Source organism: Typha angustifolia, chromosome 13 (assembly GCF_048772165.1).
Source record: "Typha angustifolia cultivar Huaian chromosome 13, ASM4877216v1, whole genome shotgun sequence".
Lineage (NCBI taxonomy): Eukaryota > Viridiplantae > Streptophyta > Magnoliopsida > Poales > Typhaceae > Typha > Typha angustifolia.
The window spans coordinates 5886261-5906960 of NC_133251.1; the positions used below are offsets into that span (position 1 = coordinate 5886261).

At 32.9% G+C, this 20700-nt stretch overlaps 1 protein-coding gene across 2 annotated transcripts in view; it reads right to left on the bottom strand.

Annotated features, from left to right (window-relative positions):
- LOC140773960 (uncharacterized) overlaps window positions 1-20700 on the bottom strand; it is a 51936-nt gene that overhangs the window by 21304 nt on the left and 9932 nt on the right. For both annotated transcript variants that reach the window (XM_073116757.1, XM_073116758.1), the window contains 11 exons: window positions 20208-20247; window positions 17322-17379; window positions 13089-13177; window positions 11986-12084; window positions 11781-11896; window positions 11571-11689; window positions 5548-5618; window positions 3964-4066; window positions 3492-3631; window positions 3135-3293; window positions 2960-3063 (listed from right to left, as the gene is read on the bottom strand). In XM_073116757.1, the coding sequence (XP_072972858.1) occupies window positions 2960-3063; window positions 3135-3293; window positions 3492-3631; window positions 3964-4066; window positions 5548-5618; window positions 11571-11689; window positions 11781-11896; window positions 11986-12084; window positions 13089-13177; window positions 17322-17379; window positions 20208-20247 (1098 nt within the window). The remainder of the gene's footprint in view (window positions 1-2959; window positions 3064-3134; window positions 3294-3491; window positions 3632-3963; window positions 4067-5547; window positions 5619-11570; window positions 11690-11780; window positions 11897-11985; window positions 12085-13088; window positions 13178-17321; window positions 17380-20207; window positions 20248-20700) is intronic.

The following is a 20700-nucleotide window of genomic DNA, read 5'->3' on the forward strand; positions in this document are numbered from 1 at the left end:
AAAGAAATAAATTATGATTCCATTCAATAATTTTATTATTATTGGTTTCAAGTTTTAACTTTCAATATAATAAATACAAGTTTGAGCCCGACATTCATAAACAAATCATTTGCGATAAAAAAGTAAATTATGACTTCGTTAAATCATTTTATTATTATTTGTTTCAAGTGTTAACTTTCGATATAATTAGTTCTTATTAAAAGTATATAATAAAATATTTCTAATTTTAATATGAAGAGATATAGATTTATACCTAGGCAATCCAGTGTGGCTAAAGTTGCTGTAACTATATCTTATAATACTCAAACTAAATGGTGGTTTATTTATAGATAAGAGAGGACGTCAAATTTAATATCAATAGCAAAAAAATTCAAGTCAAATTGTCTTCATCATAATGTGAAATAATTTACAGTACTCCTTAATCCACACCAAAACATGCAACCGATTAATAATAAAAAAAATTTAAAAAGTCAATTTTCTGTCATTATAATATAAGATTGAAGAAGAGAAATCTAAGAAGGCAAAAAATAAATAACTGATTAATTCAAATTATGTTTTTGATGAAAAAAGACTCAGGACAAATTATTAGATGATAGAGATAGCACATGGTTAGATGAGATATTGAGGGAGACCACAATAAGGGCAAAGACTAATATGGATCATTCAGCAATAAGAGATAGTACACCTATTTGTACCGATAATAATCCTAATGATCTTATACATCTGGTGTTGAGATCATCTCATCTACATTTGCTGAGGAAAATCAAGAAGATATAAAAATTAAAACAGAGAAACTAAGGATGTACATACATATCAATAACGTCGTTATGAGAATATTGCTCCCTATGATTATAGTACATTGAGCATCTATTGTTTGGAGTCGTCACAAGATTTATATACTAGTTATTATCCTTATTATCATCAAACACAAGATCCATATGGTGATTATCTTCCTCAAACAAAAGTCACACAAGAAGATCCATATGATATGATTAGTATAATAGAATCACTTTTTAAAATATCAGATTTTAGGCATCATTATTTACTAACTTATGATGACTATAATGATGAAGACTACAGAAATTTACGAGACAGCTCGATATTCATCAAAGTTTTGAATTTTAAGTAAGTTAATATATTTTTTTAAGTTTTTAGGCTTCATATGTGAGTAATTTTTATTTTCTTATTATTTTTCTAAAATTTTAAAAAAATTTCTATATTTTTAAATTAATATTTAAAATTTTACATAACTAAAAAATAATCTGATTCGATACGGCCAATATTTATCTTTTTTCCGAATGGTCGGTCCCGATCTCAATCTTTATCTCAATCCTAATACTCAGAACATTGCTCCTAAACCAAACTAACTCTTGAAAATAAACCCCTAAACCCTAATTTTGCATCATCGAGTGTTCGACCGACTAGGAGGGCATTCAAACACATCGATGAACTTTGCTCTCAATCTAAAGCGTCATGAAGTCATTCAAAAAGTTCAAGTGAAAAGACGAAAGGGTTTTCGAATGGTGCCTAGCAATCAATCTTCACCTATCTCCTTCTCTAGTCGCACATCCATTCCTATTAGAATATAACTCCAATATCTCAAATTAATTATTCTAGATCATATATATGATGGTTTATTCATCATATTCAATTTCAAGAAAAAAAAACACTAACTAATGCATGATATCATTTGTTCACCAACTAGTATATGTTTAGTAATCAGAAAATAAAATGTCCTTTCATGGTTCTATTTGCTCCTCAAAATTTATAGGACCCCTAGTATTTAGTATCGCAAGGTTCAATTGACAACAAAAAATAATAGCCATATTTTCTTCAAAGTAAACTATAAAAAATAAGTATTCACAATTAATGATAAAATGCTCAATAATGGTTATGCCGCAATTGTGTTGCACTATTCTGCTCTACAGGAAATGTAAACCATATTACATCATATGATGCACCTCATATATATCCATAGAAAATATAGAGTGACATATACTAACATAATCTTTTCAATTGTCCTCAGTTCTGAAAACAAATCTTTCATAACATCATCTTGATGGAAAACAAATCACTCAAAACCAAAATCATTAGTTGCACCAAGTTAAGTAATAATAAAAATTCACAGATCAATTAACCATAATACCACAACTTATGAAACCCGCTTCACTTCCTTTCTAGCATTCTAATGAATATAAAGATACAAAAAAATAGATAATCTTGATATTCCCAATGAACTCTAGCTTGAGGATCACATTAAAAAAAAATAGTATCACATACACAAGCAAGCAATTAGCCAACAAAAGTTTCAAAAGAGTATTCTAGCAATAGCAAAACTAGTTATCTTATCAAATAACTGTAATGAGACTCTCTATCACTTCACAACTTTCTCATTCTAACGAAACCTAAACAATACTAGAATCAAATGCTTTGACACCTCTTTTGTCATACCCCTTACTACTAAAACAATCATAGAAGGTTAGACTAGCCGCGTCTAGCCACATCCTACTGAGTACTGAGACAATGCCTGATAGAATCTCAGTCCTACAAAACACTTGCCACAATATGCTATATGTGTTAAGGGTCTCTACATTCTACTAACATAAAAATAAGTTCCCTCCTCAAAATTATCATTACAGATCATGTTAGCATTTATTTTTGGTTCATAAATATCACACAAATTAACCTAAATTAGAGTTAAAAGGTTATAAACAGTTGACATAATTGGACTTGATATGGACAAGTCCAGTACCTCATGTTAACCCAAATTAATAATTGGTCAACCAATCAATCAATTAAACAGAAATTAACTTAAATAAATCAAAACTGAGCTCAAATACGACAATAGAACCCAAATTGAAATAAATTGAAATGTAAATGAAGTCAATTAACATCAATGTATTAACTCAAGGTATAACGTCCAATAGGTAAAGTAAATCTTGAAATATAAACCACATACAGGTGTTGGCTGAATGCAACCTTCTGAGAAGGTATCAGCAAAGAAGTAAGGCTGTCTGTCAGTGACATTAGGTTTACTGGTAACTGTTTGATGTTCCTGATTTTCTGCAGAATAGCAAATATATGAAGACATGGCCATAACAAATATTATCGGTCACCAGCAGCTAATACATTACCTCCTGTGTGATGAAATACAACTGAAATGATATCTTCTCATAGTAATGGTACGCTCCATCAGAAACCGAAGGAGCAATTATATGCCTCATAGATCCCCACAAAGTTGACCCAAGGTGAGCAAGAAATGAATCACGAGCAACTGTGTAACTCTGATGTTCCTGCACAAAGTAGCTTGCAAAATAATGATTCAGCTTAAAGACCATTGGACAAAAGAGCAAGGAAAGATTCCACCAGCTATTCTCATTCATCAAGTTCCTAGAAGAGAAATATATCACAATTTCATAACAAAAGACCTTCCAGTACTATAAGCAGATCCAGTTATTACCATCTAACATAGAAACTGGGCGAAAGCTAACCTCAGAAGTATCACTAAATAAATTCCAGCTCTCCATTCGTCTTAATGCATCCAGAGCCTTTTTCTTGTGGCTTTCATCATACTCTTCACTGTTGTACCCCTCAAGTTCACTTTTCAAGTCATGCATCCTTTCATCAAGTTCTGTAAAAAAGGACATAATGTAAGCATGATGGAGCTAAAGCAGAAAAAATAAGAAGTAAAACTGAGGATAAAGTTTCTTTCTACAAGATTTTAGCTAAGCAATGATGTGCAACATGATCAACTTTCTTTTACATATGCACCAGCTTCTATGTTCTCCCCATAGCTTATGGTCAACTGACAACGTTGATGTGGAAAAACCTCAAACGTTCAGCATTCTTAACATAAATCACCAGCACTCATTTATTACGGAATACAGGTTAAAGGTTCAGATATTACAAGACCGATCATCGCATGCAATAATAGCCAGATAGAATGAAAATTTGAATGGGCACCTTCGCAGAGAGCAAGTTTCACCCTTCTTCCTTTGCAATGTTTGAATGCAAAGAGTTCATAAATATCAATTTCTGCTAAAAGGATATCAATGGCCTGGTGATCCTGCAGCCAAAGTTAACATGATATATAATTGGATTTTTTAAAAAATAAAGATCTAAAACATGATTTAAACATGATATTAAATAATAGTCAAAAATATATATGTAAAAAGATAAAAAAAAAATTCACATTCACACGCATCAAAAAAATTAGAAATACAAATGAAACCAACATGTGCTAATGAAATATCTATTGCTGTTTCAAACCCAAATTGAAATGTTAGTTCATCCTAGTATCCGTCATATCCTACTGAAGAGGAAAGAACTTATTGCAGTGATATAATTGTTGCTCCTGGAACTGCATTCCAATCTTCCAATCTAGCACTATGCATAAAGTAAATCATTTCAGGTAATTAATAGCTATGCCCTCCATATTATCAAATTTGGAAGAGAAATATAATGAGCATACATCCTATAAATATAATGAGCATATATGTTATACTATACATAAGACAATGCGATTAATTAAACCAACTCTTTGAGTATTATAAGAAAGTATAAGGAACCCCTGGATATTTAAGCAATTCTTTAATCTACTTTGAGAAAGTATAAGGACATGATTTTTGTTCTAATATTACCAAGGTAGCAAATCCAAAATTCTGGCCGCTATAAGATCAGATGAAGGATTTCATTTCTGTTTGCATGCACGAGGCAGGGAGCCTGCTCAAGATACCCCCATATTGTATTTAACTTAATTGAGCAATCTTAAGAAAAAACTTGATCAATTGGATTTTAATTGTGGTAAAATCCAATAGATCTACCGCATATGGGTTCATTTTGACCCAAATTCTGCAATTACTAATTGAAGATTCAGCAATAAAATGAAAATTTTGGTTTCCCCAAAATTTTATGATTTGATTTCAAGAACTTCCAACAAAAAGTAGTGAAAATATCAAATCAGAGTCAAATTGTAGTAGAATCTAAATTGATCTACTCATCAGTTGCAATCAACTAATTTTTTGAAATTTCATCCATAATTAGACTATTGGATTTTATTTGGGGTTTACCACATTTATTGACTAATTTGAAAATTCTGAAAAACAATTTGGGAAAATTTTTAAATTGGAGTGGTGCATGATACAAGTAGCCCTACCTTCTGGGTGCTACCATAATTTGTCCTCCAATTTGAACTAAAACTTATGCAACTTTTAGCTTCAACTCTTCAAGACATTTTTACCCCATGATAATGATTCATATTCCTATCTGGACAAAGTAGCTATGACTCCCAAGAATGAAGCCCAGAAACCTAATTTGGTATATATAATTCATCAAGTTGACCACAAAGAATTGGCGTTGTTGGGCCTGAGTTACAGCTCCATTTTATGGGAGAGAGAGGCCAAAGCCTGAGGCACGAAGTTTTCAGGAATAAAAACATGACACTTTAATTCTACAAGTCTTGGGCTTGAGTAGTACCAAATAATAGTGTTTAACGGTAAACCATAAATCACAAAATAACCATAAAAAGATACAATGTAAGGTACATACATCGCCAAAGGATGAAAATCTTTCTCTGATTGCATCTTGCAATTTATCTTCGGCTTCATCTTCGGTAATTTCTGCATAGATATAAAGTGATTACCAACTTACCATACAAAGAGATATCAGAATGGTAGGAAATATGTCATGAAAGATCCTATCATGCAATATTACTTTGCTATAACAACTTGTTCTGCATTGAACACCTAAAAAATAACCTGCAGTATAGAGGATGAAACTTCACTCTAAAACATCTTGAGATAGGCTCCAAAGCATATAATTTTGAGAGACAGGCCTTTTATTTTGAATCTATGGCCTCTATGCTTGACTCTCATGAAAGGCATAGCTCCCTAGTTTACACCTTAATGCATATTATAACACTATATACACATACATAGTAGCATTCCAGCGATCTAGTAAAATTAGAGTCATGAAAGGAAGATTTCAATCAAGATGCAACAAAACAACATAATATGAATGAATAAAAGTGTTTCCCTAACAAAAATGAAAGAAAAAACATAGAGATATGACATAAAATATCAAAAAGATCACATAGAAGAAGAGACCAATGAAATATTGACACATTGAGGATACAACAAGGATAAAAAGGAAGAAAATGAGGATACATGATATTCAATTTTCTTTTTCCCATGTATTTTCTTTCCATTTTAATATTTGAAATAATGTATTCAAAAGCAGAAAAGGCGGCCGCCCCACCATTCCGCCGGGCGCTCGTGCAAGGAGCTAGGTGGGCCTCATGGCCCGATAAAGCGGGCTAGTAGTTCGGCCAGCCCACCCGTCTTATAGGGTAAGATGAAAACTTAACCATATATAAAACGGGTCAAATTATCCACTAAAGACAATTAACCATTATATAAAAACTCTCTCTCTCTCTCTCTCTCTCTCTCTCTCTCTCTCTCACTAACAGTAAAACCATAAATCCTTAATCCCTTTTTGATCGTTCTCTCTAGCTCTCCCTTCCACAGCCGGCAACTTGTGGCAATGAGATGAAGCAAACGATGATCCACGGCAAAGGTATGGTGTCCACTATCCTCTTTCCCTCTCTTTCTCTCTCATTTAGTCATTCTCTCACAATCTCACCCTCTTTCACTCTCCCTCTCTCTCTCACTCCCTCTCTCATAGTCTCACTCTCTCAGTCTCTCACACCGAGAAGTTCTTTTATTTTCAGTTCTGTCTTAATCAATTAATCTATTAGATCTTAACTTCTTATTACTTAATTTCTTATTATTTAAAACGTTATGCTAGGCAGTTAGAGAAATCAAAATTTAATTAAAGTACTTACCTGTCATTCTGTTAAAGAAATTATTTGAAGTAAATCAGTAATTATCTACAAATTTGTTGAATTGTTTTAATCTATTAATCACTTAGTTTGTTAATTTGTTAATTTGTTAATCAGTAATCACTTACATATAAGTATATAATGTATATTATATAACTGTATTATATATGTTTATATTTTTATTTTTATTTTTATTAAAAATGCTAGACTGTTTTATCACCCGTCTTGTTGCCCGCCTTCCACCTAGATGCTAGGCAGTAGGGTGACCGCACGCCACCAGCAGCCGCCTTTCAAAACATTGATACCATGCTGGTGGCTGTGCTACCATCTGCATGACCATTGTTATAATAACGATTCTTCCGTACCGCAGAGCTAATTATTTATCAATAAGCTTGATGAAGATCTAACGGTTAAGATCCTCAAGGATATAATAGGAATGCAAAAAAATTAAAAAATATTATTGATTCAATAGGTAATTATTTATTTTTAAAAAATATTACCTTGCACATTATTTTTTTGACAATTATATTATCTTAATAAGTTATCAAATAAAAGACATATATCTTTAACTAAGAGTAATGTATATATCATAATAAGGGTATTGATGTCTTTTTCTAATTAACTTGATGACAGTTTAATTAATTTTATTTCTTCGATTTTCTTTAACTATTTACATATATCTCTCATTAATTTAAGATTGATTAAAACTAAAATTTAATAATAGATGAGATAGAGAATCATATTTAAATTGATGTCTATCTCTAAAGAATAAAATTTCAGTTATTTAGTATCAAATGATATTTCCTATAACTAAGGCATAATCATATCTATCACAATTATATCTGAGAAATCTTAATAAAAGAAAAGAACGTATTACACAGAAGTTAGGCACACGTAATCTAATCTTTTTGACTAATATGCCCTTCTTTACATAATTTGGTTTTAGAACTGGTACCGAGTATGAAAACTGGCTATTATAGTCATTAGATTAAGATTATAAATTTTAGAGGAGCATTGAAGTATTTGTCTTGTTATAATATTTCTAGACTATTGTTATATCTTAATGAATATATTCAATCGAATTATGTATTGAAATAATTTTTAGACTATTACTATATCTTTAATAAAATATATTATTTACAAAAAAAACTAAAGATAAAAACTCTACTATAGGCTTTAATATATATCTTCGATGTGCCGAAGACCCAAATATATCTTTAAATATCTTAAAAGCAATATTAAAAATGTGTCAAAGGTGTGCCAATACATGTCGGTTGTCACACCCATCGTTGGTATATTATGACAAAAGAAGAGTCCGCAAAGTTAGCAATCAATGGAAGAATGATTCTTTTGAGTTTAGTACAAGGCATTCTTCCCTTTATTATTGCAAATGTTGAGTATTTAAACTTTACGCAGTTGGATATGACATTATAGGGCATTTACAGGCTTGACATTCCATTCTAGAAGCGTGCTACTAATTTCAACAATTGACAATTCCTGGCCCTTCAATTTGGAGTCAATGAGTCATTCATTATGGCTTGAAAAATCAATGGTGATCAAGGTTGAAACGGCTCGATTTTGACTATAGAAGGTCCGAAACTAGGCTCAAAACAAATAACCAACTTTCGGCTAGTATTCAGTTGTTTCAAGTTTGTTTTGGCCCATTTTTCCCAAAATAAGTCAAAACAACAGCAGTAATGGTAGAAAACAAGTGATGATGATCAATCTTGTGAAAGCAGCCATGCTATGCAGGCAGTGAAGCCATAGCATATTAAAATTAACTTGAATTTATTTTACATATAATCATATATTGTGCATTAAATATTTTATCATAATAGATAGGAAAAATTGCAATATGTTTAATGGAGAATTATCTTCATAGAATCGTATGCACTTCTATATTATTTCTCAACAAATATTTTTAAGTATATAAGTTGATGACTATCATCAACAAAGTCAATCAAAAAGAAAATTATTATGAAGCACAAGAGATGTCTCATCCAACTTACCGTTATCATATACATATGCAAAGCACATAAGCAATCGTTGGTGGTCAATATATAGGCACTTATGTGTATGGGGTCTGCATGTAGCCCATAAGCAGTCAAAGTTAATAAGAAACAACAATGAGAAGTGGCCAGCTTGGAATTGCCCTAGAGTGCATCTCTAAGCGTGGAAAGAAAAGAAGACTTCTGCAGAGGCCAAGAAGTATGTAAAGGAAGGCATAGGTGGAGAAGAGATTGTGACAATGTTCCCTTCTGTTGCATGGAACTATTTCTCAAAGTTTTTTCTACATTTAAAAAATTGATAGCTACCGTTTGATTGACATCATATGGTTTTGCAGGATCAAGATGTGGTAGAAATAACTGTCATGTCTCAATCATCTAACAGTTCAGATACGCGACAGCTAATGCTTAGATGTGATCATGTAAGTTACTAACTCGTGATGCATCAACTTATCCTGAAATAAACAAGACAAGAGGATAAAAGCAGCACTATAGTGTAAGGAAATTAATGGCATCATAAAGTAGATAATTGTACTCCATCAATAAACTTTAGTCATGTACTGCATATTAGCTTGATTATAATTTAAAAGAAGCCTATTTTGTTTAATTGTATTCTATTTCACATACTTCCTTGTCTTGTTAAAATTAACACAAATAGAACCAGAAACTTCTGAAACCAGGCCTGAACAAAAACTGACTGAAATTCCTAAATATCTTTCTGAGAAATAAAACTAAAGCTAACCACAATTTCCAACCTTGTAAGTGATGACACATTTGGTAACAGCATTCTTAAATGTTACCTAAGTTCAATCTAGTTGGCAATCTTTATGTGAACTGTGATCATCTTCTTTAAACAATATCATAAGAAGATAAGAAATCTAGATATTTCCTTATGGGCATTTATGTACTAATTGCAAACATAAATTTCACTTTTATCTATGTACAGAATCAACTGAGTCTTATTTCAACTAATGTATCAGAAATAATATAGAATAGACTATGAGCATATGAGCCATTTTTACATCATAATGAGAAGCATCTAAAGCCTATCATTTCCATTTTACTATCTGGACTATAACTATTTTATTTTTATCGAAAATCCATATATTTGAATATTGTCTGCCAATCGCATTAATCAAGCTTTGAAGTCCCACTAGCATAGAGTGTGACCCCAACAATCAATAGAGTATGTGTTACATGGGCATAATAACACAAAAACCTACTCATACTGCCATAGCCTGGTGTACCTTGTGTCATGCTAAGCTGTGTTGACAATCCAATACCATGATAGTGCACATTCAGATCCTAGTGTTAATAACATTTGTTTGAAACAAATGCAAACAAGTGTGTACTTGTATAAATGACATGTCCCAATCTCCAGGTTTTTGACAGATCACATATCAAAATCGCATAGACTTGGCACTTATACCAAGAGACTAGTTAACACCAAGGGCTTATTTGGTTTCTTGATAAGGAAAAACATGATAAGAAAATTTCTCTTATCACTAGATGCATTCTTATGATTGTTTTGCATCGATAGTTTTGCAAAGCTTTATTTTAAGTCTAAAATTGTACTGGAATCCCTTGTTGAGTAGGTGTGATAAAGTGGTGAGACAACTTGGCAACTTGCAATAAGTTACTTTTGTGTATCAAATCCCATTATAGTCCTCGTTAAAATAGAATGGTGAAACAGGCAAGTGAATCATTGTCTCTTATAGGCTTATCCTTATACCATCCCAAATGTGGGATATGAAAGCAGCATAAGTGAAGTTCTTTATCACTTACTCCACCTCTATATCAACAAATCAAAAGGGCCCTTGATACCATTCTACATGGTGTTGAAACTGAGAGCAGACATCTCATCTCAACTGAGCCATACATTAATATATATTATTTGGTGGGATACCTCAAAATGAAGAATAAGCAAACCTTGCTTCAAATCTAGAGGAATTAAACTGCCATTAAACTATCAGTAAAAAATCAATTTTAAATATGACGGTAACAAAACAATGCAAATACCAGAAAATCACTCATCTAAATGAGAAATGCGAAGAGAAAATAACTACAGTAGGGATAAAAAGAAAGAAAGCAAGCATTGTCTTGTTCAGGAATAAGAATTAAAAAAATCTAAAAATAACATAATTTATATTTGACAATTAAAAAGATGTCTGCGCTCATCTGCTAATAGTTAAAATTGGGAGTCAAGCTCATATCGATGTCTTATTTTCCATCAAAGTAAAGCATAGATACAACAACAAGAAGCTGCTAGTCCAAACTATCTGGTGTCATCTCTACAGATTACTTTCTTCCATTCACCTCTATTTAACATAGGATTCTTCATTGACCTAAGTGCTATTGTAACATCATGTCTTTTCTTACAACTTCCTCCAACTTTTGGTCTTTCCACAAAAGATGACCTTCCCCTCCCTTCCAGTATATCAAGAAATCACTCCTTATTTGTGCATTATCTGGTCTCCTTCGTATATATTTAAGCTCTAAACCATCTCAAGCTAACTAAAACAAGGACAGAAAAGAGTACCAATACCACAAACTGCTCCTACAACCACGAAAAAGTTGTTATAAAGAAAAAAGTAACAGATTTTCACAAAAGCATATATCAACGATGTCAAAGCAAAACAGGCTAATGAAGTATTGTTCTGAATATCACCAACCATCAACTTAGAAAAACAGGCTAGGAAAAAGCACAGAGCACCTGAAAATCGTACCTGCAATAGCACCAATTGTTTTCCCTACATTTGGTAAACTAAGTTCAGTACGAACACCTTCTCCACCAACAGCTGGACCCCAAGAAAATGGCCCTGCACTCAAATCAATGAAAGCCCACCTGAAACAGGAAATAATGATCAAACAATATAATAAAAGATCATTAAAAATATATTTGAACTGCATACTGTGATAGTAGAGAGCACACTGACCTCTCACTGCCTATCCATGTATCTGTAAGACAGTCAGGGTGGAGACCTTTTAAATCCCCAGATCTGAGCTCTTTCTCAACAAGAAAGTTAATGTCACCCTTTTTTCCATGCAACATCTATTAAAGGTAGACAGAAGTATTTTTAAGTGGCATTGTCAACTTTGGGAAGCAGCTACCTATAAAGTTTTTACTGATGTCAAGAGTACCTGGACAGCTTTCTCATAGAAAATCTCAACATCATCCTTTCCTTCATTTAATTTCTCCACGTTAGTCAACGCTTCTATACACTGTTTCGACCACTCTAACTGATCAAAACACAACACAATATAAATTGTCAGTTACCCTTAAAAATGAAAATTATAAGCCATCTCACTAGTTGGTCTCATCTTTAGGGGAATGTTTGGCTACCTGAGTTATTCAACTATGCAGCAAATATCGAGTTTTTGACCAAACTAGCCCTTCCAGAAAACATTTGTGGGTCTAGCACATTTCAAAACTTATATAGAAAACTATACACATTTTGAAATCACTATCTCCGCCAGCAATTTCCAAAGGAACTTATGGGAATTTCCAAATCACTCAAAAAATTTGGGACAAGAAAAATTTTCCATATAAATCGCTTTTCCAATCAGCGATCTTCTATGGAATTTTTTTACCATACTTAGGTAATTTTCTGAGTGATTTTTATGAAAATCGCTATCTGGGTTACGATTCAAAACGCACTAAATTTTATATATGAATTTTAAAGTGTACTAAACCCATAAAAAAATTGAGCAGACTTAAATTAGTCAAAAACATGCAAATATCAACAAAATGCCCAAATCAATAATTCATATACTTATGAATCCAAGTTATCCACTTGGTTCAACTAGCACATTGATGCAAACTTATGATATAAATCAACAAATTATCTAGTCTAAAATATAGATCAATCACCATACCATTGACTAGTCTAAAATATAGATCAATCACCACAACATAAGCACGCAATGATTAAATTCATAAATTATTAGATCAAGCCTTAAACAGTGAACGCGATAGGCATCTTTTCTTAAGCTCAAATACCAGAAGACAAAACAATAATTTATTTAAATACTTTGAATAGTTTCATAGACTAGCCTTTCAAATGCCTATTAAGACTTTTGAAGATGTCAATCTCTGCAGAAGAAATTTCAGGACAGAAAATTTTCTGGTCTAAGTAGGAAGAAAAGGTATGATGATCAAGCACATATAAATTGGAAGTATAGCATTTATGTTTTGATCCTATGCATTCAATCATTTAATTAGACAATATAGGAAGGCAACTTACAGTATCAAAATCTTCAGTTGTTGTCCATGCAAAAGTTGATGTAGGGCGATTTCCGTACAGAGGTCTTGAATTCTTGCCCTTATCAACTTCTGAATTAACAAAAAATGGTAGATCACACTTACATAAAATGCTGTATTGAGAAGAAAATTAAATGCTTCTATCCTTTGATTGTGATAACAGCTCAACTTTTCAGTTAAATATACAACTAAAATGGAAAAGGTGCTACGATCAAAACTATAACAGATTGTTGTAGATCAAGCTACAAGAGAACCTGATATCATAAGTTATTCTGAGAAAGAAATGCATAAATGGATGTACACCTACACACAAGAACCACTGCGCATGTAAAGAGTATCACACATGAACAAAGAGAAAAAGGAAATGCAAGCAAAATTATATGGAAGGCATGCAAAATCTTGATTGTGTATTTAATTGTTACAAGTACAATATTATTGTTAGTCAATTACTTAACAATTAATGCATTTAGGTTAACTATTATCTAACATGGTACCAGATATAGCCTTTGAGGAGGTCATGAGTTCAAACCTCGTCAACCCACATTTAAGTTGCGGATCCGGATCCGAATCTGCAACTTAAGTTTTTAACCGATAATCTCTCTCTCTCTCTCTCTCTCTCTCTCTCTCTCTCTTAATCTCTCTTCCTCCTCCCTCGGGCTAGGGCGCATGACGCGAGATCGGGCGACGACGGCAGCGAGCGGCAGAACTATTAGGAGGGGTGCCATGTGGCACCCCTCGTGCCACGTGCCGGTACACCACTAGCATGGCACAGCCATCCATGTTACAAACTTTATTTCATAGTTTTGTTTTTTTATAGTTATACATAAATTTCAATTGGGTCTCAATTCTGCTTAACAGGGACAACTCTTCATAAAGCCATCGAGTTAACACACATTGGAGAAAAACACAAAATGCACACTCCGAAGCAACCAAACAGATGGGTAAAATGCCCAGCGTAAGAACAAATAGAAGTAATGCTCTCATGTACATATCAAATGGAATATATCACATGCTGACATCTATAAGGGAGAAGTGTGGGCCTGCATGTTAAGGACATCTTGCACTGTACTGCTGCAGTCATAAACAACTGCATGAAATATATACTGCAATGCCTTCATGGAGAAAAAACGCAATCCTCTATGTTTTATATTTTCTGAATTCAACTAGCAAGGGTCTGGGTTAAAATGACCTTGGAAAACCTACATTCCGTATGATTATAAGTCTATAACCATGGATTCAAAATATGCACACACTGACCATAGCATAATTGCATAATTTTTATCTGTAACAGAGATGGTGGTGCCGATCAACACTTACCATGCTGATGAAGGCACATGCTGACTGACATGGGTTGTGGTGATGCCCAAAATCAAATAACCCATTAAAGGTAGTCAAAGAGACAATTGTTTGGCAGCCACTTTACTAAAATAAGAAGTGAAAATGAGAGAAGGTTAAAGAGAGACAGAGGAAACTAAGAAAGAATTCAGTAATTCATCCAAAGGTTTTTTTTTCATTCTCTCAAGTTTTATTTTTATTTTTTTTACACGTTAAAAACAAATTTGGAGTGTACAAAACTACAGATACTTTAATTTTGCTAGATCTATCATTTGTAATGGCCTTTCTACATGGATCTACCATTTGGGCATTAGAACTATCAAGAAATTAGATTTCCCCCAAATCATTCCCCAAATTTTAAAAAATAAAAAATTAATATATCAAATACATTGAAATTGGGTTAGGTATAAGAACATGTTAAAGTCAAAGTTCCCAATTTCGGCCGATCTAGAGTGGGATCGGCCGATACCCGAAACGGACGAGCACGGATAGGATTCGACCCGGGCCCCACTCCCCACCTACCTCTCTCTGTTTCTTTCTCTTTTCTCTCTCTTTTCTCTTCTTTCTCACCTCTTCCACTGGCAACTAAATAGATCTCCGACAACCTCAACCTCCGACAAGGTTCTCTGACAAAGATCCAACGACCTCAACTTCCGGTGACCTCAGATGAGTTTTTTTATTATTTTTTTCAGTTTTTAATTCCTCTCTCTTTCTCTTCCTGCACTGAGTAGATCCAACAACCTCTACTGCTGCAGTATCTGCAACAGCCGGTGACAACAGCAGTTGGTGAGAGCCCAAAAGAGAGAGAAAGAGAGAAGGAAAGGAGAGAGAGGAAAAAAGTATAGAAAAAATATAAATCTTGTCTATGTGAGTAAATTTTGAGTAAATTTTGAATTTTGAGTTTCAAATTTTGAGGGGGGGAAGGGAGAGAGAGCTCAGTATTTATCAAAATTTTGAATTTTAAGTAAGTTAATATATTTTCTAAGTTAGTAGGTTTCATATGTGAATAATTTTTATTTTCTTATTTTCCTCTCATTTTTTTCTAAATTTTTTTTAAAAAAATTATATTTTTAAAAAATATTTAGAATTTTACGTAATTAAAAAATAGTCTAATCCAATACGAGTGGCCGATATAGTCGACATGTATTATTTTTCTAGACAACCAATACTGATCCCAATCCCAATACTGGGAACCTTTGTTAAAATAACTTGTATGAGTTGATTTAAAATCCAATTTTATAATTTTTTGCTAAAATTTCATCTCAAAAAATTCAAAATTAATATGCCAAATTCATTGAAATTGGGTCACATTAGCATAGGAAAATGTTAAATTCAATCCATGAGTTTATTTGAACACAAATTTTATAATTTTCAGCTAAAATTTCAGCATAATTAGAACTTATTGTTTTTCTCCACAAAATTAACTCACCAAATATTGCCAATTGAGTCAAAATTGGCAAATGAAGTCTTTAATCCTCCTCGCCATTTTACTTTCAACAAGATTTTGGTTTAAACTTTTATTATTGAACTATTATTAATTATGAACGTATTTAAACATATTATATATTGAATAATGTTTCTACTTGACTATTGCTTTCTTTTTAATAAAAAAAATTCATTTACAAAAATAATTTGAGGATAAAAGACCTTAAAGTTAGTTTAATATATATACATATATATATATATAAACAAAAAAAATCTCTAAATATCTTAATAATCACATTAGAGGTGTGTCAAAGGTGTGCCAATATATGTATATAGAACATTGAGGCAAGCTGACTGGCAAGCCCAATGCTGACTGAGGATCATGACATGTGCCTTCGACATGGCAATACTCGATCTCAAAATTAATCAAGAAAGATGACAATTAATAAAAGACAAGTGGCCAACCACAACAGCATCCACATAATGCAAACAATAGCGTTTGAGAGAAAGATGTGCATTTATTGGTTTTCCTTCATTTTTCCTATAGCTATTGTGGCTATTCAGCAATCTCCAAGTGGATTTAGCAGCGGTTCATTATGATCAACTCACTTAACATGTTGAGGGAAATCCCAGGACAATTGAGATCAGAATGACTTTTGTGTATAGTTCCTAGGGTCATTTTGGATCCAGCACTATCAAAAGTCAAACCACATCTATATTCTATGGAGATGAATATCTAGCCTATCCATATGGTTTGCTTTCAGCTTGAGTTATCGAATGAGGACATAACCAACAGAAATGCAACCTCATTCTATTAGACATATGAGATTGTGATTGTGAGCAACCTATCTAGTAGAGCTTGACAAAATATAAAACCCAAACCTAATTCATGTGCAAGATTACAAGTAAAAGAAATAAGTGCCTAGTAAATGAGGATACTACCAACACAAGGTCCGGGAAAGGAAGAAAGCACCCAGCCTTACCTAATTCATAAAGAGGAACATTCCATGAATTGAACCCATGGCCACCTAGATGCAAGGGACAAGCCTTACCGTCACACTAAGTAATTCCCTCTAGAAGAATACACAATATTAATTACAAAACAAAATCCTAACAAATGCAAGATATACAAATCAAAAGTTGATAGGCAAAGACGGAAATGTTTTTCAGAAGACGTGATTCTCATTTTCAGACTCTGATGTTAACTTGTCCTAACAGGTAATGCATTGTCAAGGGTTAAATTCCCTTAAGACTCCCAACATCTTTATCGCCATCAGGCCAAACCAGCTTGGGTCTGTATAATAAGGTTGTGATTATGGAAGCTTGACAGCATGCAATATTCTTAAAGACCTTGGCTTAGAGTAATAGTCATTGAAATTTAAATGTGCTTGAATGTGCATAAATATATTAATGATCAACAAACAAAATCATGAACAGCAAAGAATATGTTACTTACCAAGGAATATCTTACTGTCAAGTTTTGATTGGAGAATTCTGGCTTGCAAGGTTTTGTTCTGAAAAAGCAATCTTTGATATGTCATATACTGGATAAGATAGGATTACATAGAAGAAAGCAAGAAAAATTCAAATATCAAGGAAGAAAACCAGTCAGCAAGGAGATATATATACATATATATAGCAAACATATATGATGACATAAAACTGAAATAGAAGAAAGTAATCACTGACATATATGCATGGTGTTTGTGTGCATAAGTGAGTAGGAAGACCACAATTATAATGGAAATCTTGATACTAGAAAGAATAAGATCATCATAGGAGACCATATATTTTGACTAAATTACAAATAAACCCCCTCTTTTTATTATTTACAAATATAGCCATGCATTTGTAAAAAGTATCAAATCACACCCTACCTTCTAATAGACATAAACATTATAACCCAACTATTAGGTTAACCATAGTTCCAAATCGACTTTTCAAAATAGCCTAGAAACAAATCGAAGCACCAAATTCCGATGGAACAAAACCATATTAAACCTACAAAACAAAATGTCATTAACATCTCTTGCTACTTTGCATTGAGAGGTCTATATACAAACTGAGAGACCACAAAAGATTATGTATGCTAAGGTCCAAGGTCCAAAAATTTGGGATTGGGATCGAGGTCAGTCTTCCAAAAAAACGATATATATCGGCCGTATTGGTCTCCCAGATAGGATCGGACTTTTTAATTATATAAAATTCTAAATATTATTTAAAAATTTAGAAAATATGATAAAAAAATAAGAAAATAATAATTATTCACATGCGAGCCCTAAAAATTAAATAAAAGTACTAACTTACTGAAAAGTCAAAACTTTGATAAATACCAAACTGGCTACCGTAAATCTCTATGGTCGTTGTCATCATAATCATCATAAGTTTGAAAATAAGAATGCCTATAGTTAGTGCTCTAAAGAGTTATTATATCATATCATTCATGTCAAATGGATCTTGTTGTCTTTGAAAAAGATAATAATCAATATGTGAATCTTATGTCTGAAGATACCGAGGAGAATACTGAAGATACCGAGGAGGATACTGAAGATACTGAGGAGGATAATAACTAGCACATAAATCATGTGATGGTTCTAAACACTGAATACTTGATGAACCATTGTTTGTTGGAGTTCGCCGAAGTGAGATTTACGTCGCCGAAGTTCATTGGAATTCGTTGGAGCTAGATCTCTCCATTAGAAAGTGAGTGAAAACAAAAGGGAGGAGAGAAAATGAGAAAAAAAAAGTAAAGAGAGAAAGAGAAAGAGCTTTGCGACATCAATAATTGATGTCCTTGGGTTGGATCTGGGTCAGATCTGGATCGACCGATCCGACAAACCTTGCTAAGGTCTTTCATGTTGAATAAGTTGTGACAATGAGATTGAAGACCAGGAATCAATGGATTCGGATAAAATTGCATCCAAACACCGAATCTCATAGGTCAACAAATTTAAAACTATTACTATTTAATATCAAATATCATATTGGAAAAAAGATAGAGTAATTTAGAAATTATATATTCCACCTTTTAATCCATCTCATTAGATGCTTGTTAAATTTAACTCAAGGTGTGACTTGGTATTTTTTTTTTAACAAGATCAGAGCTTAATTTGTAAATAATGAAAAGGGAGGACTTTATTTGTAGTATAGTCAAAATATAGGTATTATGTGTAATTTTCTCATCGAACAAAAACAAAGAAAAACCACTTCATCAACCCAAATAAATTGCAGATGCAAATACTACTAACAATGCAAGAAATTGTAATGAACTCAAAAGAAAGCTTCCCAGATCATCAACCTTGTCCTGACGTTGTCTATAACCACTGCCCAGTTACAGCCAATTTAAATATCATATTAAAATCTCATTATCTTGCAATTTAATGAATACTTCCTCTCCTGTCATACCTTTAATGGCGGACTTCATCAAAGTAGGACACAAAATTGTCTACACCACCCATGTATATCCATCCTTATTGAACAATTTAGGGATCTAGCAGTCATACAGTGTTCTAATACGATCAGTTTTAGAACCCTCTGATCACTGGATACCCTATCTAAATTCTAAAATCACACAAATTATTTTGGACCAATATCATCACCAATTAGATTCCTCATTGTTAATACAACACTATTCTCAACCTGCTTATAGAGACCACTAAAAAGTGGACTAATGTTGACTAGCAAGAGACTGGAAATCTGAATTGAATTTACAATAATTTTCTGCACAAGCATCTTTAAGACATGAAGCAAAGAAGGTACTAGGAAGAATAAATTAATATGCACTTGCTTTCCCTTGATTCATCTCTCTTCTCTCCCTTACTCGTTCATGTTCCCATTCTTTCAGTACAGGAGAGTTCATATACCACAGAATATATTACTCTTTTCTGCCAACTCCAAAGAGAAATCTTCATGACAACATCCCACTACTATGTAGCAGCTGACAGAAAAACCATATTGCAAGTAGGAGAAGCACTTACCTTCACAACTCCATTCTTTTCTAACTTGGGAAGCTTTTTTCAAACAATGAACTTTAACTAGTCTAGAGATGCATTTGGAAGTTGGAACCGTGTTGAAACAATTGAACTTCTTGGTACAGGACTCATATGAATAATGATCTCAACACAAGGAGAAAGTCACCTTATGGAATAGCAAGAGTGTTTGCAAGAAAATTAGGATGATGAAAAAAGAAGATATCTTTAACTATTGAATAAGAACGTAGCTACCAGCTGTCCCGCATCTAATAGCAAGATGCCAAACAAACATACTTCCAAGAAAAATCGCAAGCTTGGCTTAGAATTGCAATACAGGATATAAACAGGATATGCAAAGTAATCCACCATACCTCCTTGAGTAAGCTGATCTCCGACTCAGAGAAGCCTCTCCTAAAAAGTAAAATAATCAAATTACTAATGTTTCTTTAAAATTCTATAAACTAGGAGCAGGCAAGCAGTAAATTAAGATGATAAGCCAGGATGTACCCATCTGTGAAGGAAATGTGGAAGACATATATAATGCAACAGATAGAACCTCTATTTAAATCATAAAATGTAGGACTAATCAACATAGTTATCAGCCCTCAATACATCTATTATGTCCTTATGTCAATAACTTATAGAATAAGCATTGAACAGAAGCAAGTACTTGATAAAACCAAAAGCCAAAAGGAGAAAGCTCCATGTTTTCAACTTTAGAAGTTTCACATGCTTTCCTGCCATGATTATTACAAATTATGTCTATATTTTCCATTATTTGCATTTTACAATCAGTCCACATTATCTGTGCGTGGTCCCAAAGATTCAAGTTTATGCTGCACTGACAAAGGAATACTTCATAGC